We start from the raw sequence: 20,462 nt of genomic DNA, 5'->3' as shown, positions 1-20,462 counted from the left end.
TTGGCTAGGAGGGCGGAAAGCTCCTGGTCTAGTGCCAAGGATTTCACCGGGTCGGTGATAATGGTCATTTTGACCCGGCGTGAGAGAGGGGGCCGCCGTCGGAACTGGAGTCTATAGCCATGGGTTAGGGTGGCAACCACCCATGGATCCACAGAGTGAGCAGCCCAGAAACGTAGCTGCTGATGGGAAAAATGTCCGACGGCTGGCCCGGTGGCGTCATCTTCTATCCCCTCGGCCTCTGGGAGCCCTGGGGGGAGGACGTCCAGGATCTGAGGCCCGGGTCGGTCTAGCTGGGCGGCCGACTGGCCTACGAAAGTCCCTGCTGGGTCTCTGCCGCAGATCACGGGGATAGGAACCACCAGATCCATCACCAGTCTGAGGCCGTGGCCGAACGCTGGGGATAGTGGCAGGGCGCCCTGAACGCTGAGGAAAGGGGGGTACGCTCCTGCGAAGGCCAGAAAGCTGCTGGCTGGTCTGACGCGCCTGAATAGTCCGCTCCAGTGCCTCCAGGGCAGCTGACCCAAACAACTCCCCTGGCACGACCGGGACACCCCTGAGGGTCCTACGGCAAGCCTCCGTGAGAGGAGACTGTGCAAGCCAGACCTGTCTACGAGCTTGGACAAGGAATGACATGACTCGACCGAGCTCTCTGGTCATCAGCGCAAAGGCCTGCAACGCTGCATCACTAAAGCCAACCGCTGCAGCTGCACCACCAGCGTCCTGAACGGATGTAGAGAGGGCGAACATGAGGTGCGCCAGGGAGTTGCCAAGACGTCCCGCACGCGCTCCTGCATTGTATGCCTTACACAAGAGGTCATCTGTAACCCGGCATTGAGTCCGTGGGCACCTGACCTCAGGACGTAGGGCCTCATCTGGTGACACAATCAGTGAAGCAACAGCTGGTTCAACTGCTGGCATACGGTCCAGGCCGGCTTTCACCGACTCGTGCATGGCAGCCAACACCCGACCGTCTGAGGAGAGCCGTGATAACGCTCTCGGGTCCCGCCAGCAAGCGTGCAACTCCCTAAGGTACTCCTCTGATGGAGGTACAGAAAATGGAGTAGGGGCCCGTCCGCGCCTGAAAAAGGCACTCCCGGAGTCGGACACCTCTCCTTGCGGGAGTTCTAGCTGCAGCTGCTTCAGGGCCATGGACATGACATCCCGCATGGAACTGTCACTGGCCTCCCCAACTGCACTCCGGGATGAAAACGACCCATTGTCAGAGGCTTGAGAGGACCCTGCCTCCTCCTCATCTCTGAAATGAGAAGCAGAGGCAGCCAGAGATATGACGTCCTCCTCCGCAACTAGTTCAGGCATGGGTGGGGAGGAGAGCCCAGCCACTGGAAGAGAGGTATCAGACCGATGTGTCTGCAGCAAGGACTTCATCTCTGCCAACTCCGCTGACAACTGTTCCACCCTTGTGGCCAGGCCCTGGTCAAGTTTGGCCCGTCTCCTCCGAGGAGGGGGTGCTGAGACCGCAGACCCACCATGGCGCTTAGAACTCCTGGGGGGATCCACCTGTCCAGAGGGCGGAAGGTCAGAACCCTCCTGGGGGCACAACTGTGCCAACCGGGCCACCCTCACTGCATGTGGCATAAAACTGCAATTCATGCAGGGGTTCTCGGACAACGCCTCCACAAGGTGCTCATGTCCAAGGCAGGTAGGGCACAGGTCGTGGCCATCCTCTGCCTGGAGGGCAGCCCCACAATCCCTGCAGCTATGGAAGCCATCCATGTCTAAGGTCGGCAAGGCTCAACCCAATTAAATGAAAATGCGCTAAAATCGGGAGAGGGGGCGCGAACGCAGCCGTCACCAGTTATGGCAGAGCCAAGAAATAGGCTGCAAACACAAGGAGGCTGATATTGGGAGAGGGGGCGAACACGCTACCGTCACCAGGTATAAAACCAATAAATCAAAGGCGCTAACAACGTTAGCCGTACTTCGCACTTGAGTAAATCAACTTATTAGTCACACTGGGAGAGGGGGCGAACACGCTGCCGTCACCAGGTATAAACTGGTAAACCAAAAGGAGCTAACAACGTTAGTCGTTTTTTTTTTTTTTACCTCGGTAAATTAACTTATTAGTCACACTGGGAGAGGGGGCGGACACGCTGCCGTCACCAGATATAAACTGGTAAACCGAAATGGGCTAACAACATTAGCCGTACTTCACACTTGAATAAATCAATTTATTAGTCACACTGGGAGAGGGGGCGAACACGCTACCGTCACCAGGTATAAAACCAATAAATCAAAGGCGCTAACAACGTTAGCCGTCTTTTACACTTCAGTAAATTAACTTAGTCGCACTGGGAGAGGGGGCGAACACGCTGCCGTCACCATGTATAAACTGGTAAACCGAAATGGGCTTACAACATTAGCCGTACACAACTTCGGTAAATGATTTTGGTCGCACTGGGAGAGGGAGCGAACACGCTACCGTCACCGGTATAAACTGATAAACCAAATAACTAACAACGTTAGTCGTCTTTAGACCTCGGTAAATTAACTTATTAGTCACACTGGGAGAGGGGGCGAACACGCTGCCGTCACCAGGTATAAACTGGTAAACCGAAATGGGCTAACAACATTAGCCATACACAATCAACAGCCCCAGCTGTAGGTAACAGGGTAACGAAAAGCCGTGAGCTGGGAGAGGGGGCGCGAACGCTACCGTCACCAACAAACAGCTTACTTACCTTCCAAAGAACTTCCACAATCAACCCGTTGCAGCCCTGGGAGGGCGGAGGAAAAACCGCAACTCCGCGCGTTGGGGCGTCACACAACGGGGAAGTTAGCGAACCGCTTGCGAGAAGAAAAAAGGAACAGAGCCAAGGATGACAGCAGGCTATATAGCCTCCGAGTGGTCATCCGGCGTCACAGGTGTGACTCTGTTGGTATAATTACTCGAACTGCGCATGCCCGAAGGGAACATTCAGTGCTTTCAGCACCGCCTCTGGCGGTCAGGAGGGATGAAATAGAACTGTGGTTCTCTGCTTGATTAGTTGAGGGATGAAATTTAAGTTTGCTGACCATTTTTACCAAGAAGTTAAAATTCTCCAGTGTGTGGGTAGAAAAATGAACAGCAGTTCTCTAGCGGGAAAGGCAGAGGGGCCTCCTCATCCCTGGCATCCAAATCCAACACGGCTGCCAGGCATCTAAAACTTAGCAGTAATTGTCATTAAAAAAAGTTTAATGAGTCAGTTCGGACTGAGGATGTTTCTACAGTGTTGGATAGTTGGCAATACTCTGAGCTAGCAAATCTCACAGGTTTTCAAGGTTGGAACAGGGGGATAGTGAAGTTCCCAGATCCAAGTTTCACCACCAACACTTGCTCTTGAGTCACTGTCGTCCGCTTCAGCACATACTTAGAGCAGTTTCTGTTTGATGGGAAAGTCCTTGTGCTTCTTGTTTATGGTTGTTGGTACTTATTAACTCTGCACCACAAGCCATTTGCACATGATTGCATTGCCAATAGTTAATAACAAAATCTGTAATGAGTTCCAGTAAGACAGCTATAGAACAAGCCATTGTACTTCTACCAGAGTTTGAGAACTTTGGCCTGAGACACAGGCTGAAAGCCCAAATGGATAAAACAGAGCAGCTTTGCTGTACTTTGTTTACCTTTCTGTTACCTGTTGAAAGCCTTGCTCTTTCCTGCCGCCTTACGAAACTGCACACCTTGATATGTTGTAGAAAATGCAGTTTCCTTTTTAACTAGCTTCTTACAGCTGTTGTGCTCTTTCTCTGTTATATTTTACCATCTCTTTAATATTGGCAATGGCTAAGTTTGAGACTTCTTTGCTCAGTAACAGCACATGCCTTGAAGGCTGGTGTCAGCAAAACATGGTAGCTGTGGAGTATGTGCCGTTCACTGACAGGAAAAAGGTCAAATTTTTTAGCTTTTTGACTGGTTGGTCGCCTTCAGGCGGCGATCAAGCTGAAAGTCGTCTGTTCCCAGTCATCCGCTGATTTCTTATTTTCTGTCTTTGATAAAACCTACATTGACTGGCATTGTTTCATATCATATCTGCTTCATACCTCACCACCTGTGCAATATGTGGAAATCCTGCTTAGACTTTTTTTCACCTGTGTTTGTCAGTCCTAGGCAGTCTCGAGGTTATGACACTTCCCCCATTACGAGACGTAAATCTTACGACCGATCGTACAGGTAACTGTGACGCTATAGTAGTTTGAGATTAGATGGAGATCACTGAGTAATGCAATTTAGTTTCTGTTTTCACTGACATAATATTTCTTTAATTCCTCATCAGGCCCACTGATGGCTACACTCCCCCCTCCTCCCCTCCGTTAAGGACAAGGAACGACCGCAATGTCTTCTCCAGACTGACCAGCAACCAAACACAAGGTTCTGCTCTGGACAAGTGAGTGCCGTCCCACACAGTGACGCACGCCCACGCCGTGCACTTTCCGCACCCACATTCACATCTGCAAAGTTCAGTTGCCCTTCGAGTCTCTCCCTTCCTCTTCTTCCTTTGTTGTCTGTGTTGTCGGGCTTTAGAGATACGCTAAAGGTCAGGTCTTTGGAGAAAAACGTTGAGGTTGAATCCCACTTCCAGAGCTTATCGTCTGCCGTTAGTGTTGATAAGTGTTTCAGAAAGTGCAACAATCTAGGCATTAAGAGGCTGCAAAAATCCAACCACCTGGATTTTGTAATGCTGACGACATTGTGGGAGGGCCGGCTTGTATTATTGTATAAATTTAAAAAACAGAGTGCAAAAGTGATAGATATTCTCGACCTGCTTTCTATTTAGCTCCATCCATCTTCCTATTGACTCCGACCAGCATTCCTGTAGCAGGGATGAAAAGCATCCCCGCAGGTGCTACCAACATGTTTAATTCATTATTAATTATGCAGTACTTTTTGTGTATGTCCCATCATATATATATCAATAAAATACATTAAAGGTTGAGGGGACAAAATCAGAAAAAAATGAATGGGTATCAATACATCTTCAAGTTGTTGTAGACAGACCTTCTCTGCTAATGTGTTGTCAGGAGAAATTTTGCTCCCCTGATAATCTTGCTGAGCAAGATTATGCTCACTGTACATTGACAGCGATGCATCTCATTAGTATTTACGCAGAGCCTGAAATGTAAATAAAACAGCCCAACCAATCTGCATTTTGCTTTTTTTTAGGAGGCCTTAAACCCTGTTAAAAAAAACAAAACAAACTTCTTGCTATGCGGGTGTGTAATTTTGATACATCAGCCTAAGGAGGGGAGGTCCTATGGGAGGAATGTCAGCCCAGTCAGAAATGAGTACTTCCCTTCCTGCTCCCAATCAATTCCAACTTCCAGCTTTGACAAATGTCAGCGGTTAATTTTAACCAGTGTTTGTCAGGGGTTTTTATTTTGCGTCTGTTATTAAGTCAGCGCGTTTCCCGGCTTAATAGACCCCTAATTGGTAGCAAGATTGCTTTGAGAAACCATTCGGGGTGTTGTGGATGTGGGTGTGTGTACAGTATGCGTTAATAACTGCTAGCTTTGTGTGTGCCGGAGCCTGTGGCTCCTCATTATCTGGACCAGGGGTAGGTAAATGGGATGGCACTTGTCATGTGCTCGTGCAGCTGTTTTTGATGGAAGCCATTTGAGTTAACATGGTGTGGGAGGGCGTTTATGTTTAACGTCTCTTATAAGGTTGCCCCGGGAAAACGCTCTCATACAACACAATGGAGGAGGATGGATCGAGCTGTGCACTTCTCTTATGTACTGTTGGGCAGTTTTGAAGTTTATTTTTACAACTCCCTCAGCAGATTCTCCGTCTCCCGGGTCATGGCAACTTAAAACAGGCTTAATTGAAGGCAACCAAACTTTGGGTCAGTTTTTCTCAATGCATCTGGACACCTGTTCAATAGTCTGTCAATTCTGAAAGGCTCGCTGTTTGGGTTGAGTTTTGGTAGCTGCTGTTTTTCAGCACATGGAGGCCTGTATTAGTTTATTTCACTGTTGTATGTGAAATGTGTTAATGTTTTGCTCAAAAGTGTGTCTCTTTCTGTTCCAAGTTCATTATTTTATGATTTTACTTTCCCTCATTTGGCTGTTCTTCCATTTTTCAACTCTACCACTTTAGCATCACCGACGTATGTTTGCATGTATCTAATATTTCTTTAAAGTACAAAGCCACTTAAATGAAGAAAAGTAATGCTTTAATGTTTACATCTTTCCAAGTTCAAAGAACCCTTTGCAATGCAAAGAAAAAATACTTACTCCCCCTTTCACTTATTTCAAGCTTGACTGTGTTTGTTGCCATCGAGACTGGAATCAAGACCTTTTGGGTTTAAACAGCCAGTAGAGCTGAAGTAAACAAATCTGAAACAGTTTTCTTTTTTAATCTTTGATAAACCAGCTTTAATCATCAGATCTAGTTGGAATTTGCTGTAGATTTATAAAACTAACATTTTTAAAGACCATTAGGGAAAGTTGCAAGAAAAAATAGAAATGAATGAATTTGGGTGAGTTTTTAGGCTTGCTACTTCCTCCAACCTGCAGCTAGACATGGGCCAATGTGGGATTCTTGCTGTATGATAATCTTAAATTGAAATGGAGCAGTTTGATGGTTTTATTTAATTCACATGAAAATGTGAAATTAAAATCTACAACATTATCTACTACTTTATCAAAAACGAAAAATACTTGCACTGCTGTAAAATAATACAGATATATTGAGTTTAATGGTCATAATTATGCTACCTATAATAGACGAAACCTAAGAAAAACTGCAGAATATACCTTGAAATGTTGTCGTTTTCGAGTGCAGTGCCATATTGCAATGAATATTTTACCCTTTTGCTATTGTGATCTTAATAATGCAGCAAAAGTAACCCCAGCTGATATTAGCTGTATAATTATAGTTGGGCTGTCAGCCTAATATCAGCTATTTTACAGGTGTGTGAGTCATAGCTGGTCAACTGTAGCTTTAAATGAGTGTTCCCATAAAACAATGGTGGGGTGTGCTTGACTGTTCATGCTTTTCACAGACATATGTTTCCAAAAAATATTTTCAAATAAAATGTCTTCTTTCTTTTTTTTGTAAGTGGAAGTTTAGTAACTTCTTTTCAGCCAGCTAAGCAGCAGTCTATAGCAACAGGAGGTGAAGGGAGAGAATCAAATCAAAACTGTGGTACATTTTTGTTCATAAAGAACTTCAAACTTTAGAAACAGAATAGAAATATATATTTTAATGTTTTATAGCTATTTATACATTTCTGCATTTATTGCTAACATTTCATGTTTTAACCCTGAGAAGCAATTTGTTATTTTGTCTTTGATAAGTGATTCATTAATAAATTCTTTACTTACTCATTGTGATGGATAATTGTAAAAGGTTCTGAAACCATGACTTTTTAAAACACTGGTACACCTTGAAACAGGTAACTAGCTTATACCTACCTTACCTAGAATATTTAGTTGTATTCATTGTCTATAGAAAGATATACTGTATATTGAATGTACATTTCACATATACATTAATGGGAATGCTCTATTACTTCCATTCAGAGCCTGTTTGAATTGTGTGTGTGTGGCATGGATGTCGGGTTTTTCTTTAAATCAGCCGTCTGTCCCCCTCCTTTTAACCCTGTTTGCCATCCAATATCTATTATCTGTACTAATGTCTTGGAAGTGTCTGCAGAGATTGACCCTGACCACATTGTCAGACACAAATCAAAGTACAACTATTCTGTGACCTTTGACAAGACTGTCTTGGCATCAGTGCTTCCTCCTAGAGAGCCTTCTTTTTTGCTTCCTCATAGTCCACTTCAGTTTTTATTTCATTACAACTGACAGCTTGACATTTTTGTAGATGCTACTATTTGGTTTCTTCAAGAGCAAAATGTGAGAATATTGGCCCTACTGAGTTGCCTTGTTGGTTCACGCAACACAACAAGCAGCCAGCTTACCTTTAGTGTATAACTCTTGTAAAAGTGTAAACTAAAGAAAGACAATCCATCTATTAGTATATTTAAAGTACGATTGCACCAATCAGAGATTTGTGGAAAATTTTTTAAATAGTTTTTTGAGTTCCTGAGTGGCAACACTGATTTTTCTTTAGAGTATAAGAGAACAGCATTAAAAACAAATCTTCTAGCTTAGTTGTCACATCCCGTGTGGAAAAGAGACACCACTCCAAAAAAGGGTTTTACTAATTCATTACAAGATAAAATCATTTTTACTTTGGCTTTTTAAATATTCTTTAACATCTTATATGGTAGTGGTTAGGGCAACCAGCAGCACTAAAACAACAGTCCCTCCATGAGTATCTGCTTGGGAACACAGAACCCTACCATAATTTGGAGATTTCCTAAAGGCTCCCAACATTTATAAATACATAATGTTCAGTGACAGTGTTTAAAAGCACAAAAGGTTAAAAGTTTGCTTCGCTACTGTCAGCCTTCCTGTTATGACTGAAAATATTCCTCTCTTGTTCTGCAGCTGCCCGAGGGAGCTGCAGACATATCAAGATGGAGTGCTGAGAAAAGTTTAATTTTTAAACAGATCCTTATGTCTCTGGGTTTCCCTAGACTTTACTTTTAAAAACCTCACTGAGTCTAGCCAACCTCAAGTCTCTGATTTGCAGTAGCAACTTCCATACTAAAGATTTGTTAGTGTGGGGGATGTATTATGCAAAATAATTTTTTTTTTTTTACACGTTTGGTACTTGGGTTATGGTCTCCACTGCTTCTAGAAAGAGTTCAAGCTCTAAACAAACAAACAAAAAAAAAACATCCAGCCATTTTTGCCACTAAGTAAATATTTTGTTGATGCCTGGAAAACGAGCCATTTCAAAAACCTCCCAATTATTACATCATAATCGGCGGGCACTGCCAATTATGCCCCTCACCTAGCAATCCACGTGGAGCTCTGCCCACTTCATCAGCTGGTTTTACCGCCGTATGTGTTGTACAATGGCTGTTCTGCAAGAAAATGATTTGTCCTTTAGCAAAAGCTGCCACTAATTGGCTACCGATAGCCCTGTGTCCATTTAGAAACGTGCCATTCAGAAACCACTTGCTGTGTCTTTGCTGGTTGTGCAGGAGGCTCCACTTCTTCTGCTTTTGGGTCTGACTCGGGGACAAACATGCACCGTTGTACCATTGTGCATCTGTTTGCAGCCATTTTCCCTTGTATAAAATGTGAGTTTAAACATCAAGTTGGGGGTGTGGCCAGCTACAGCTTATTTGCATAAAAGTGACAGAGCCCTAAAACTGCTCCTTCTGAAAGGAGCTCAGAATAGGGAAAATGAGGAGGTGAAATCTCATTATCTGAGAATGAGTTTGTCCAAGAAATGTAATGAAAATGTTTTGTATAGCCCATACAGCCATCCTAACTTGTTTAAAGGCAGCATGATAGGCCCCCTTTAAGGATGCAATATTTAGAATAAAGGCTGATTGAGTTTCCGACCTACTGGTCACTTTTTGGGACAGATTAAGCTAAAAGAAAAAAAAAGCCAATTCACAGAGTCATTACACGATTTCATGTTGCATATTTACTTTATAGTTTAGGAGCTAAAATACTGTAGTATGTATTTTTTTAATTTCACTGAATAAAAACTGTTTTTGCTCTTGCAGACATCATGCTACCCTAACTAGCCATGTCCCAGGCTAACGGGTTGACAGGTGTACATTTTATAAGGCTCAATTTTCTCTTCTCAGCTCTTGACCTGAATGTAAAATGACTGTATTTCCCGTAATGTCTGTCACTTCTAAACCCTTAACCCTTAATGTTTAACACAACCTAAAAGTCCACTGAATGCTGAGTGTTGGTGTGGCTGGACTGAGTCTGACATTGGTCAAAGAATACAGCTTATTCAGTGATTTGTTTCGCAAGCTGCCGGATCTCACTGAGCAAGACGTATTTTTGACTGAACTTTCCTGCCTGTTTGTGCATTTATGTCTGAACCCCTTTCTACTAGTCTGTACTCCCTTTTTAACCCTTTTGCCAGTAACCCTTCTGTCTTTTCTTAGCGTGGTTAACCCTTTCCTCTTCCCACCTCCCGCCTTCTCCTCGCTCCTCTTCTGCCTCCAGGTCGGATGACAGCGACTCCTCGCTCTCCGAGGTGCTCAGGTAGAGGAATCGTGTGTGTCGCTCTGTGTTTTTTTTCTTTTTTTCTTTTTCTGTTTTGCCTGTTAACGTATATGTTGTCTTGTCTCCACCCCTGCCTCTTCCTTAAGTCCTCCATGGTTGAAGTCACTGTGAAATGCATGCATTAACCATAGGTAACTTTATCTATCTCTGTCATGCTGTGTTTCTATGTGGTCCCATGTAGGACCTGTATAAACCCTATTGCTTTTTTTTTTTTTTTTTTTTGGCCTGCTGTTGAACGCTATAAGGGGTGCCACTGCAAAATACCTATATGTGCAAAGCCTGCACATCTGGTAAATGGAAATATTGGAATATTAGTTTGTTTTTTGTTGAAAGGCTTAAACCTGAGGGTAACAAAGTAGTGCTTGCTGTACTGTTGAGTGTTAAAACATTCATATCAGCGTTTGTTTCTTAGTTTTTAGGGAAGACTGTTACCTTGCTTGGTTCTGCCTAAAAGCTTAAACCAAACTAATGCCTGGACGATCTATGTAGCTGTAATAGACATGTCATGTCCAGCCATGTTCACTATAGTTCTGTTATGTCCTGATTGGTCAACATCTTAAAGCTATACCTATTTACTGTATTTTCTAATGGTTGGAAAATAAAACAAGCCTAAAACATGAAAGCTGTCCTCAATGTGCATTTCCCCTAATGTCCAGCAGCAAAAGGACTTCTAGTTTTCAAAAGAATAAATTTTATTTGAAGGTTTGTTTGCGTTTACACACACAATTTGCAGCGTTGAAAGTTTCAAGGCACCTTCTGGAAGTGGCACAAGTCAGAAAGCATGTGTTCACACTCTATGCTGTAGGACGTCTCATGGTAGATTACCTCCAACAAGTACCTGGTCTGTAAGGCTAGTACAATGATGGAGTGAGCCAGTGTGACACGCCAGCAGCTAATCCACTCTGCCACCCTGCACGTTGCTTTCTTCTCGCCCATCAATGTCTTGCATATGTTCAAGCAGGGAGCCTCATCTGCTCTTCTCGGCATGCTGAAAATAAAAGAAAACAGATTTTTCCTCCCCCTGCATCTTCTCCTCACGTCCTGCCTTCTGTGCGTTCAGCCAATGCCGCACACTGGAAGATTTCCACTTGTGAGATCACAACTCCAGCTGGGAAGATCTCCAGCTGTGAAGTACTTGCGTGAACAGCGGCTAAAGAGGATGTTTAAAAGCAACTTTCAAGTCTCTGGTGTTCACATGCAGTGCCAACCGCATTCACTGGCGTTTCTCAGAAATGGTTGTCAAACGCTTTGAGTAAAGGGCATCTTTTATTGCAGTAGCATAATCTCACATGGAACAATTTTGGAAAAACCAACTTTGATTTGGGCAAATTGATTCACTGGGGTCAAAAAATTCCAGTGTTAAGAAATAATTAGTGTCGATCAAATCGCTGGAGGTGCAATTATTTGCATCCATGCTGTCAATACATTGTATTATCGGCTTCTCCCATAGAGTTCCGCAAAATTGGAGCATACTTACAAGGATCTTCGTCTATATAAGCCAAGAGAGTCATGGGCCCTCTTGTTCTGTTTTCTCTTCAGCTCATCCCTCAGATGAGCAGAGAAAAATGTTGATTTCATGTAATTTCTGTGTTAATTTGGCTGTAGGTTTTGGATCCTTTTCAAGGTTTACTGGCCACCAGAGTCCAGAGATTTTAGATCCTATGATGCTATGCACTGTGATAGGGTTCCCGTGTTTCTTTTTTTTTTTTTTTTTTTTGAAGAGGAACAGGATCACAGATCCTCCACTTTACATAACAGTGGGCATAAGGGGGTATTTCCCATCCTGTTTAATGGATGTTATGAAGAGTTGGTGCCACTTTTTTCTGTGGTTCTTTTGTATTGAGTTTAGGAATATTTATTTCAACACCCTTATCATCCTTTTCCATGTTCTATTTAGAAATGCTGATTAATCTAAAACTGAAAAGTAAGGGAAAAAACAATTCTATTCCATTAGTTTTATTTAAAATATATATATATTTTTCGGCTTTAGTGTTTTTTTTTATTTTACAGTCGCTAGAAAGGAAATGAGTGGAGAGAGAATGGGGAAAGACGTGCATCAAAGGTCTCCTGGTCGGGATTCAATCCGCGTACAGCTGCATGGAGGGTTGAGGCCTTCAAACATGGCTTGCCACTCTACACCTGCGCCACCGCCGTGCCCCCTAGTGCATTATTTTTTAAAGTGATTAATGTTACCAATTTACTCAAAGGTTAGATTTAAAATGTTCCGTGTGCAATTATGCTAATCAAATAAGATGAATTTATTGCAAGGCTTTTAAAACTTTTTCATAAGACTTGTCAAGAAGGTTATTTAAAGAAGACTTACTTTTCAGTAAGCTTGGTAGTTTACAAAAAGTCCTTAAAGTCAAAACATTTAAGTTTTCGTTCAAGTAAAATATAGTATAAGTATTTCCCTTTTGTAGTCCCACAGAGGGGACATTTTGTCTCTGCCACTTCCACATTATCAAGAGTTTTGTTTTAACAGAATGATGTTCATGTTAATAAAACGGGCAATTCCTGTTGTGGTGCAAGATGTTTAGATTTAAAAATCACTTCTTTCTTGCCCATATTAGACATCAGCAACGTTTATCTACCAGGCAGGCGATGGAGATTTCTTGGTATATGTTCTACAAAAGCTTTAGATATCAAAAATGTATAATATGAAAAGAATTTCTATTTTGTAATCATTAGTCTCTATTTTTGATCTTGCACATGCAAAAAGAGACATCGGTGCACCTTCCTGAGGATCCCTCTGCTCATTTTTCTATGTGCATCAGAGCGCACACGCTGATCTCACACCATGTTTTCATTAGTGCTGGTCTCTTGGGTCTTATCCCTGCAACATCCATTAGCAGCTCTCACAGAGCGCACAACACAGTGGACCCTGATATCCTGTCCTCAGACGCTGATAAAACTAGAGCTATTTCTGCCATTTGTACCGTGGCTCCATTGTAAGATACGGAGCGCCGCATTAGGCAGCAGTACCAGTTGTCATTTAGAGAAAAGCACGCAGACTAGAAAGCCTTCAAACTGAAGGTGTCAATTTGGTGGAAGCTAAAGTAGTTGTGCAGCATCGATCTAAAAAAAAAAAAAAAAAGATTTTTCTTTGAGAATATTAAATTATTTTCCAGGTGAATTGGCCATTGCCATGCCTCCTTACCCAAATTCCCCCATGCCTCTTTGTGGTACCACTGATTTTATTTCTTGCTTCCTTGTGCCTCTGCATTTGTTGAATGCTATGAAGAATTTTCTCTTTCTAATTTTGACAAATACACAAAATATAATTAGTAAAATGAGTTTAGCTCCAGGTTTCCTAATCTAGCATAGAAATTTGATTTATAATGGGGGAGAAAAGTGCACAACAAGCTTTTGATGACTCTCAGTTCACTCCATCCATCAGCCCTGTTATCCCCAGAGAAGCTGCTAACTGGAGAACTTGTCTCCATCTAACCTACATGTGCCACAGCCGTCTCTCTGGGTCCCTAAAGGCATCGGGCTGTGGAGGAGCGGAGGCACTCCCTCCTGAGTTTGGGGATAAAAATCCACCGTGTGCTACATGTGTCAGTGAAGACATCCCAGGAATGGAATACATTGTCTGCGGAGTTGTTCATTCAGCTGTGAATGATTATAATTGCTTTTTAGCTTATTCTCTGCCAAGTTTCAATAAACACAAAAATCAAACCTGTTTGCAAACATGCATGTATCTTTTTTTTTATTTTGTTTCTTCTCTTGGATGAGACTCGGTTTTCTTAATTGGCTAGCCATTTTACATGCTTCGAGCGAGACATGTGAAGTGTGCTTTAATGTTTATGATTTGGCTTGTGTTTCCTGCACACCCGTGTGGTCGTGAGTGGTGGCATGTTGCTGTCCTTGACACAACGAACCGTGTTTGTGTAGAAACAAATCTGTTCGGATTCTCTTGGTGTGCAAGTCACAGTTTTCTTTTACTTTCTCACATCCTCTGGTTATCCGTGTGTCTTTTGCACTTCCCCTCACGCTTTCTCACATACATGCACCCTCACTTGTGTGCAACCTACTGCCCGGGAAGCCCACCAGGGACCAATTTTTTCCACGGCTCTCTCTCCTCCTCTCACCCTCCTTCTGCTCCGTCTCACTCTGATGACTGCTCTCCAGGCGTTCTGGGACTCTGGTCTGTCAAAGGGACATAGATTGGGAAGGTTGGGGGTGAGGTCCATCTCGAGAGCCCGAGTGGACGCATTACACGCGTTTGTGTATGTGGGTTTATAAGGGAGAGGAAAGGCACTGCCAAGTAAAATAATGGAGCGACTCTTTTTTTTTTTTTTACTGCTGTTGTGAGTTAATTGGGCTGCTCTGCGACAAAAAGTGAGCAGCAAAGAGAGAAGAGCTAAAGCCAACATGAATCTGTTCAAAAGATAGCGAGGAAACAGTGCAAATACCCCTTCAACTTTATCACATTACATCATGTTACAACTACAACCTTCTGTGCGTCTCGTTGAGATTTTGTGTGATAGGTCGACACAAAGAAGTGCATGATTGTACAGTGGAAGGAAAAGGATGCAAGGCTTTGATGTTTTTTTTTTCAAAATATTAGTTTGGTTTGTTTAGATTGTATAAAGTTACTGCAATTGTCAAGGCACTTCATAAAACTAGAAGAGATCCAACCTATAAACAGAAATTTATAATCAAATCAGTCCAATTATAATGAGAGATTCAAAACCAATTAAGACATTTTTTTGTGAAGTTTTAAAACAACGCAATCAAATTGTTTATTATCATAAAATCTTCTATCTAAGGAAGCCCAGTTGTTTACATGAAGTCAATGATTTTGCCTCCTTCTTGCTGAACCAGCATGTGGTGATAAGGGAAAAAACAACAACTCCTTTTTAACTTCACAGCTCAACTGTGAGGCTCAGTATGAGTGACTATCTGATGTTGTCCACTGGGGGTTGAAAAGACCAGGCAGACGCCCAAAAAAAACAACAGAAGCACTTGTCAGGTAGTACTTTTTATGGTAAAGAAAAAGTGCACTGAAGCTGTTTTAGGAGAGAAAAATACCCAATAGTCTAGCTCTGAGTGTGTGGTACATCTAGTTAGTGGCAGCAGTCGTAGGTGGCTCTGTGGCGTTGTCCTGGAGAGTGATGGGGTTAAAAGCAAGGACAGGGCAAATTCTGTCCTCTACAGAGAGAGAACATGAAGTTAATGGTGGTATTACCTGAGCGGATAGCTGCTTCATTGAAGGTGAAGCTAAACACAGAAAACACAGAAAACACAGTAAACGCAGCTAAACACAGAAACGCAGCCCGGTGTTTGTGTTTCGAGGTGAACAAAACGTGTGTGGAAAGGTGCGCTATGCAAATGTATTCAGCCCCTTTAGTCAGCAGTTGGTAGAACCGCCTTTAGCACTTTTAAGTCTTTTGAGGTATATCTACCTCAAACTTTGCACACGTAGAGAACTTTCTGTTACTGGTCCTAGCTGAATAGCTCACGCTTAGTCCTTTTGGAAGTGTACAGCAATCTTAAAGTCTTCAACAGCAACATATTCTCATATGTATTTAGGTTGAGACTTTGGGCCGTTCTAACACTGTTGTCCTCTGAGGGCGGACCTCTGCCCTAGTCACAATGTTTTACAGGCTCTAGAAAGTTTGCTTCCAGCATTGCCCTATATTTCATCCACATGTTTTCCTGAACTCTGACCAGCTTACCTGTAAAAGTGCTGACACAGCATTTGTAGGGATGTGTGGTGTAGGTTTCCCTCCCTCTTATCTGGCCAGAACACCTTGTTACCCCTGTTTGTTGTGTTCCCCTAAGTTTTCTCTGTCTGCTCTCACAGGAAGGGTCGTTTGTAAAATAACGACTCGCAGTTGTCTTGTTAACAGATCTATCCACATGAGCTGTGTTTCTGTGCAGCCCCTCCAGTGTTACTATGGGCCTTCTCCATTTAATTGTCTCCTTGTATACCCTGTCAGTGGAAGAGGATGACCTTCTCTCTGTAGATTTGCAGTTGTACCACTAATTAGGTGACCTCTTAAAGCCTCTTGCAGCAATGGATTTTTTTTTGTGGGGCATTATAGTGAGGGGGGGCTGAATACAAATGCATGCCACAAGTTTCAGATATGCATTTGTAAAAAAATAAAAATAAATTAAAACCACTTATTATTTTTCTTTCACTCAGCAATCATGTGCTTCATTGTGTCGGTCTGTCCAATCCAAATAAAATACTTTGAAGTCTGTGCTTGACACGTGATAAAGTAGAACTGAACAACATTTAACATACAATGGGTCTCAAGAAAAAAATATTTCCAGCATAATCCGCCCGGATTGATACGCTTGTATTTTCTTATTGGTTACAAGTAGGTTTCTTGTGTTATTTTGTTTGTGCATGCTCACAGTGAGCCTGTTTTCTTTTATTGTACATCCACTTTCTGCCTAAAGAAGGCAACCGACCTTCCTGATTTAAACTGAGAGTAGATTCTGATGCTGTTTCTGTATTTTTGACCCGTAGGGGTGTGATCAATCCCATCGGGGGTGTGAAGGGTGGTCGGACGGCACCCCTCCAGTGTGTCTCTGTAGCCGAAGGCCACTCGAAGCCGGTACTGTGTGTGGACGCTACAGATGAGCTGCTGTTCACTGGATCTAAAGGTACTCACTCACACACACAAATGCATGGATATCTTGTAAATGAAGAAAAATTTATTGTTTTTACACTGTATATATAACATTTTAACAAACAAGAAACGCATAATCAACAGATGTTGTATAAAATAATCCTAAATTATATGTTTATTTTATTCAAACTGTCGAAAAGTTTTATTCAGTTCTGTTTTTTAATCAGAATGTCAAGGCAGATGGTGTGGACTTTACTTCACTAGCAGTAAATAAGAAGCCTATTGTCAAACATTAACCAACCTATCTGCATGGATTGCTGAAGTAGTTGCCAGTAAGATCTGTCCTGAAAGTATAATTGGTGTTGCATGAATTACATCAGTGTAGCGTGGCATGGAGGTGATCAGTTTGTAATTCTGCTGAGGGGTAAAGGATGCTCAGGTTGTTTTAACAGCAGCCTTGAGCTTGTCAGGCATTGTTGGCTCGAGTGTCTTCACCTTCCTCTGGCCAATACTGATTAACTATTGGGTTTAGGTCAGGTGAATTGGCTGACTGATCACGCACAGTAACACCATGGCCATTAAACCAAGTATTGTTACTTTTGGCAGTGCGGGCAGGTTACGAGTCCTGATGTAAAATGAAATCAGCATCTCCATACAGCTTGTCAGCAGAGGGAAGCATAAAGTGCTGGAGAGTTTCCTGGTAGACAGTCTTGGACCTGATAAGACACAATGGACTAACACCATTGGATGACACAGCCCCCCAAATCTTCACTAACTGTGGGAACTTGACACTGGACGTCAGGCAACGTGAATTATACGCCTCTCCTCTCTTCCTCCAGAGTCTAGGACATCCATTTTCAAATGAAATGCAAAATTTGCTTTCATCCAGAAAGAGTGCAATCCTTTTTTCCCCTCAGCTCATTAAAGACACTTCTGACAATCTGTCTGGTTCACCACTGGCCCAACGCAGGTAATGCAGAAGTTGTAGTCATGGATAGGTCTGTCTGCGGCGGCCCCTGAAGCTCGGACTCCAGTTTATAAATTTACAACAAAACTTTTCAATGGACTTTACTTTAAAATCCTCTTAAACTAATAGTTGTCCCTATAGTTTGTGCACATTTCTTTGTAGCACACTTTTTACCTCCGCTTATTTTGCTATTATTAGGTTAAAATAAAGCCCCTTGTGAGCACCCATAAAGTGGGATTATTCAATATTTAATTTCAAAGCTCAAAAATATGCAGTGTGAATTTCATCAGCATTGACCTGTTTTACCATGCATATTGAATAGAGATTGATGCAAGCTGTTGATATTAATTTGTCAGACTTGCAATTGTTGCACTTTATTATATTTGAGCAGACTATTTTCAGCAATAAAAATTAACATCAATGTTACTTTCATGTGGTCTGAATGGCATCACTTTACAAACTAGCACTAAATGATACGGCCAACAAAGTTATTGCCTTATTCTAGCTGAACGACGGAGAGCTTTGTAAAATGTAATGGCAGAGAGGCCTATTGTACAGAAACAGAGTTTTATCCTAGATTTAGAGTTAAAATTCAGACCCTAATCCAGCTTTTCCTGTTTCCTTCTTCAGACCGCACCTGTAAGATGTGGAACCTGGTCACAGGTCAGGAGATCGCCACCCTCAAGGGCCACCCAAACAACGTGGTGTCGGTGAAATATTGCCCCTCCTCTGGTCTGGTCTTCACTGTCTCCACCTCATACATCAAGGTGTGGGACATCCGGGACTCTGCTAAGTGCATACGCACGCTCACGTAAGTCTTTTCTTCTCGAAATCAACCAGATGGAACCAGTTGGAGGTTTGATGAAACATTTCAGTTCAAGATGATGTTCAAATATGCTTTTTTCCCCCACCCTTTCAGCGATATACTTCAGGTTGCATTAAAGTGACAAATGAAACCGTGAAGTGCTTTTAGAGAAAATGATGGCTGCTAACTGTTTCTCATGTTTGATTGTTCTTTTTTTTCCTTCCCCTTCTTATACGCTACCTGGCCTCTCATTACCTCCTGACAGGTCATCGGGGCAGGCGGTTTCAGGAGACGCTTGCGCTGGCACAACCACCCGGACAATCACCTTTGCTCAGGGCGAGTGTCAGATCAACCAGATAGCGCTCAACCCGTCAGGATCCGTGCTCTATGCTGCGGCTGGGAATATCGTTCGCATGTGGGACCTCAACAGGTACATTTGTAATTAGTCTTTTATATGTTATTCTTCCTTGGTAACTTTGATATTGAGTCAGAAATTTAAATATCCTCTTTTTTCTTCTGCTAAGTCATATGTTTGGTCTTAATGTTCATGATAGGTTCATTATACACTTAGAAAAGAGGTGATTTTTAAAGGCAGTCGGTTACTGCAGGAACTCAGGGTTAGTGATATGAAAGATGTCCATAAGGTGTCTCCTCAGACTCGAAATGTTTTAGAAGCCGGGAATTTAAGCATTTTCAAGGTTTGGATAGGTCTGGAAAAAGTAAACGGAGTAAGGAAAAAATGTATGCCATTCTCAACTTCATTCCTCGTCCCACGGTCTAAAAGTTGTTTGTCAGGAATCCATCAGTCTGTTTCTGACATCTATCCGTTAGTTTGCCCAAGTTCGGTCCATCCGTCCATCCATCTGTCCGTCCCTCTGTCCCTCCGTCCGTCATTTAACCATCCGTTTTCACCGTCATCCATTCCAGTCTAAAGTTCTACATATTAACCCTGTCCATATTTTTTAAGTAAGCAGTTTTTTCATCTTTTAGTAAGGCCTTATTTTCTTTCCTCAGTTTTTTTATGCTTCTAAAGGAAAGTGATCAACAGATTGGAGCAGACAGTTTGCGCTGAGGGGCTCCAAGCTATTTAATGATGCGTAAGAAATCCCCCAAGAAATGAAAAATGAACAAATTAAGCATTTCTTCATTCTCTGCCAGAGGCGTCAGTGTGTCCCAATTGTTTAACGCGAGGAAGGGAAGGTATCTTCATTTGGTGACAGAGGCAACTTGAAAATCAGATGTATTTGTAATGAATTTCAAAGACCTTTGTTTCACCTCCTATCTGCTGTTTTTTTTCTTCTTCTTTTTCTGTGTGCAGGATGCAGGCGACAGGAAAACTCATGGGCCACATCGGTTCTGTCATGTGTCTGACAGTGGGACAGTCTCTGCTGGGCAAAGACCAAGTCATCACTGGCTCCAAAGATCATTATGTCAAGGTACATGTCATAGGTATACACATACAGGCGCTGGTCATATTAAAAAAGAGAAGCTTGTAGATTATATTCAGTCATTACACACAGACTGATATATTTCAAGTGTTTGTCTTTTAATTTTGATGATTATAACTGACAACTAATGAAAACCCCAAATTTAGTGTCTCGGAAAATTAGAATATCATGAAAACATCCAATATTGAAGACACCTGGTGCTGCACTAATCAGCTCATTAACTCAAAACACCTGCAAAGGTCTTTAAATGTTCTCTCAGTCTAGTTCTGTAGGCGACACAATCATGGGGAAGACTGCTGACTTGACAGTTGTCCAAAAGACAAGGTTTAAGGACCATGGTATGCCTGTTCTTAATTGGCCAGCAAACTCACCTGAACTTAACCCCAATAGAAAATCTAGGTGGTATTGTGAAGAGGAAGATGCGATACGCCAGACCTAACGATGCAGAAGAGCTGAAGGCCACTATCAGAGCAACCTGGGCTCTCATGACACTCGACTTCATGCCACGCCGCATTGCTGCTGTAATCCAGGGAAAGGAAGCCCCAACTAAG

The 20,462-nt window shown here is 42.6% G+C and overlaps 1 protein-coding gene across 5 annotated transcripts in view; it reads left to right on the top strand.

Moving 5' to 3' along the window:
* kif21b (kinesin family member 21B) overlaps positions 1 to 20,462 on the top strand; it is a 95,142-nt gene that overhangs the window by 55,156 nt on the left and 19,524 nt on the right. For 3 of the 5 annotated variants that reach the window (XM_012870520.3, XM_036124665.1, XM_021320476.2), the window contains exons 25-31: positions 4,103 to 4,171; positions 4,275 to 4,385; positions 10,048 to 10,086; positions 16,589 to 16,725; positions 18,289 to 18,469; positions 18,729 to 18,893; positions 19,782 to 19,899. In XM_012870520.3, the coding sequence (XP_012725974.2) occupies positions 4,103 to 4,171; positions 4,275 to 4,385; positions 10,048 to 10,086; positions 16,589 to 16,725; positions 18,289 to 18,469; positions 18,729 to 18,893; positions 19,782 to 19,899 (820 nt within the window). The remainder of the gene's footprint in view (positions 1 to 4,102; positions 4,172 to 4,274; positions 4,386 to 10,047; positions 10,087 to 16,588; positions 16,726 to 18,288; positions 18,470 to 18,728; positions 18,894 to 19,781; positions 19,900 to 20,462) is intronic. The other 2 variants (XM_036124666.1, XM_012870521.3) reach the window with 1 other exon arrangement.

Source organism: Fundulus heteroclitus, chromosome 20, assembly GCF_011125445.2.
Source record: "Fundulus heteroclitus isolate FHET01 chromosome 20, MU-UCD_Fhet_4.1, whole genome shotgun sequence".
In the NCBI taxonomy this organism is placed as follows: Eukaryota; Metazoa; Chordata; class Actinopteri; order Cyprinodontiformes; family Fundulidae; genus Fundulus; species Fundulus heteroclitus.
The sequence above is the reverse complement of the archived record's forward strand: the minus strand, read 5'-3'. Positions and strand labels throughout refer to the sequence as shown.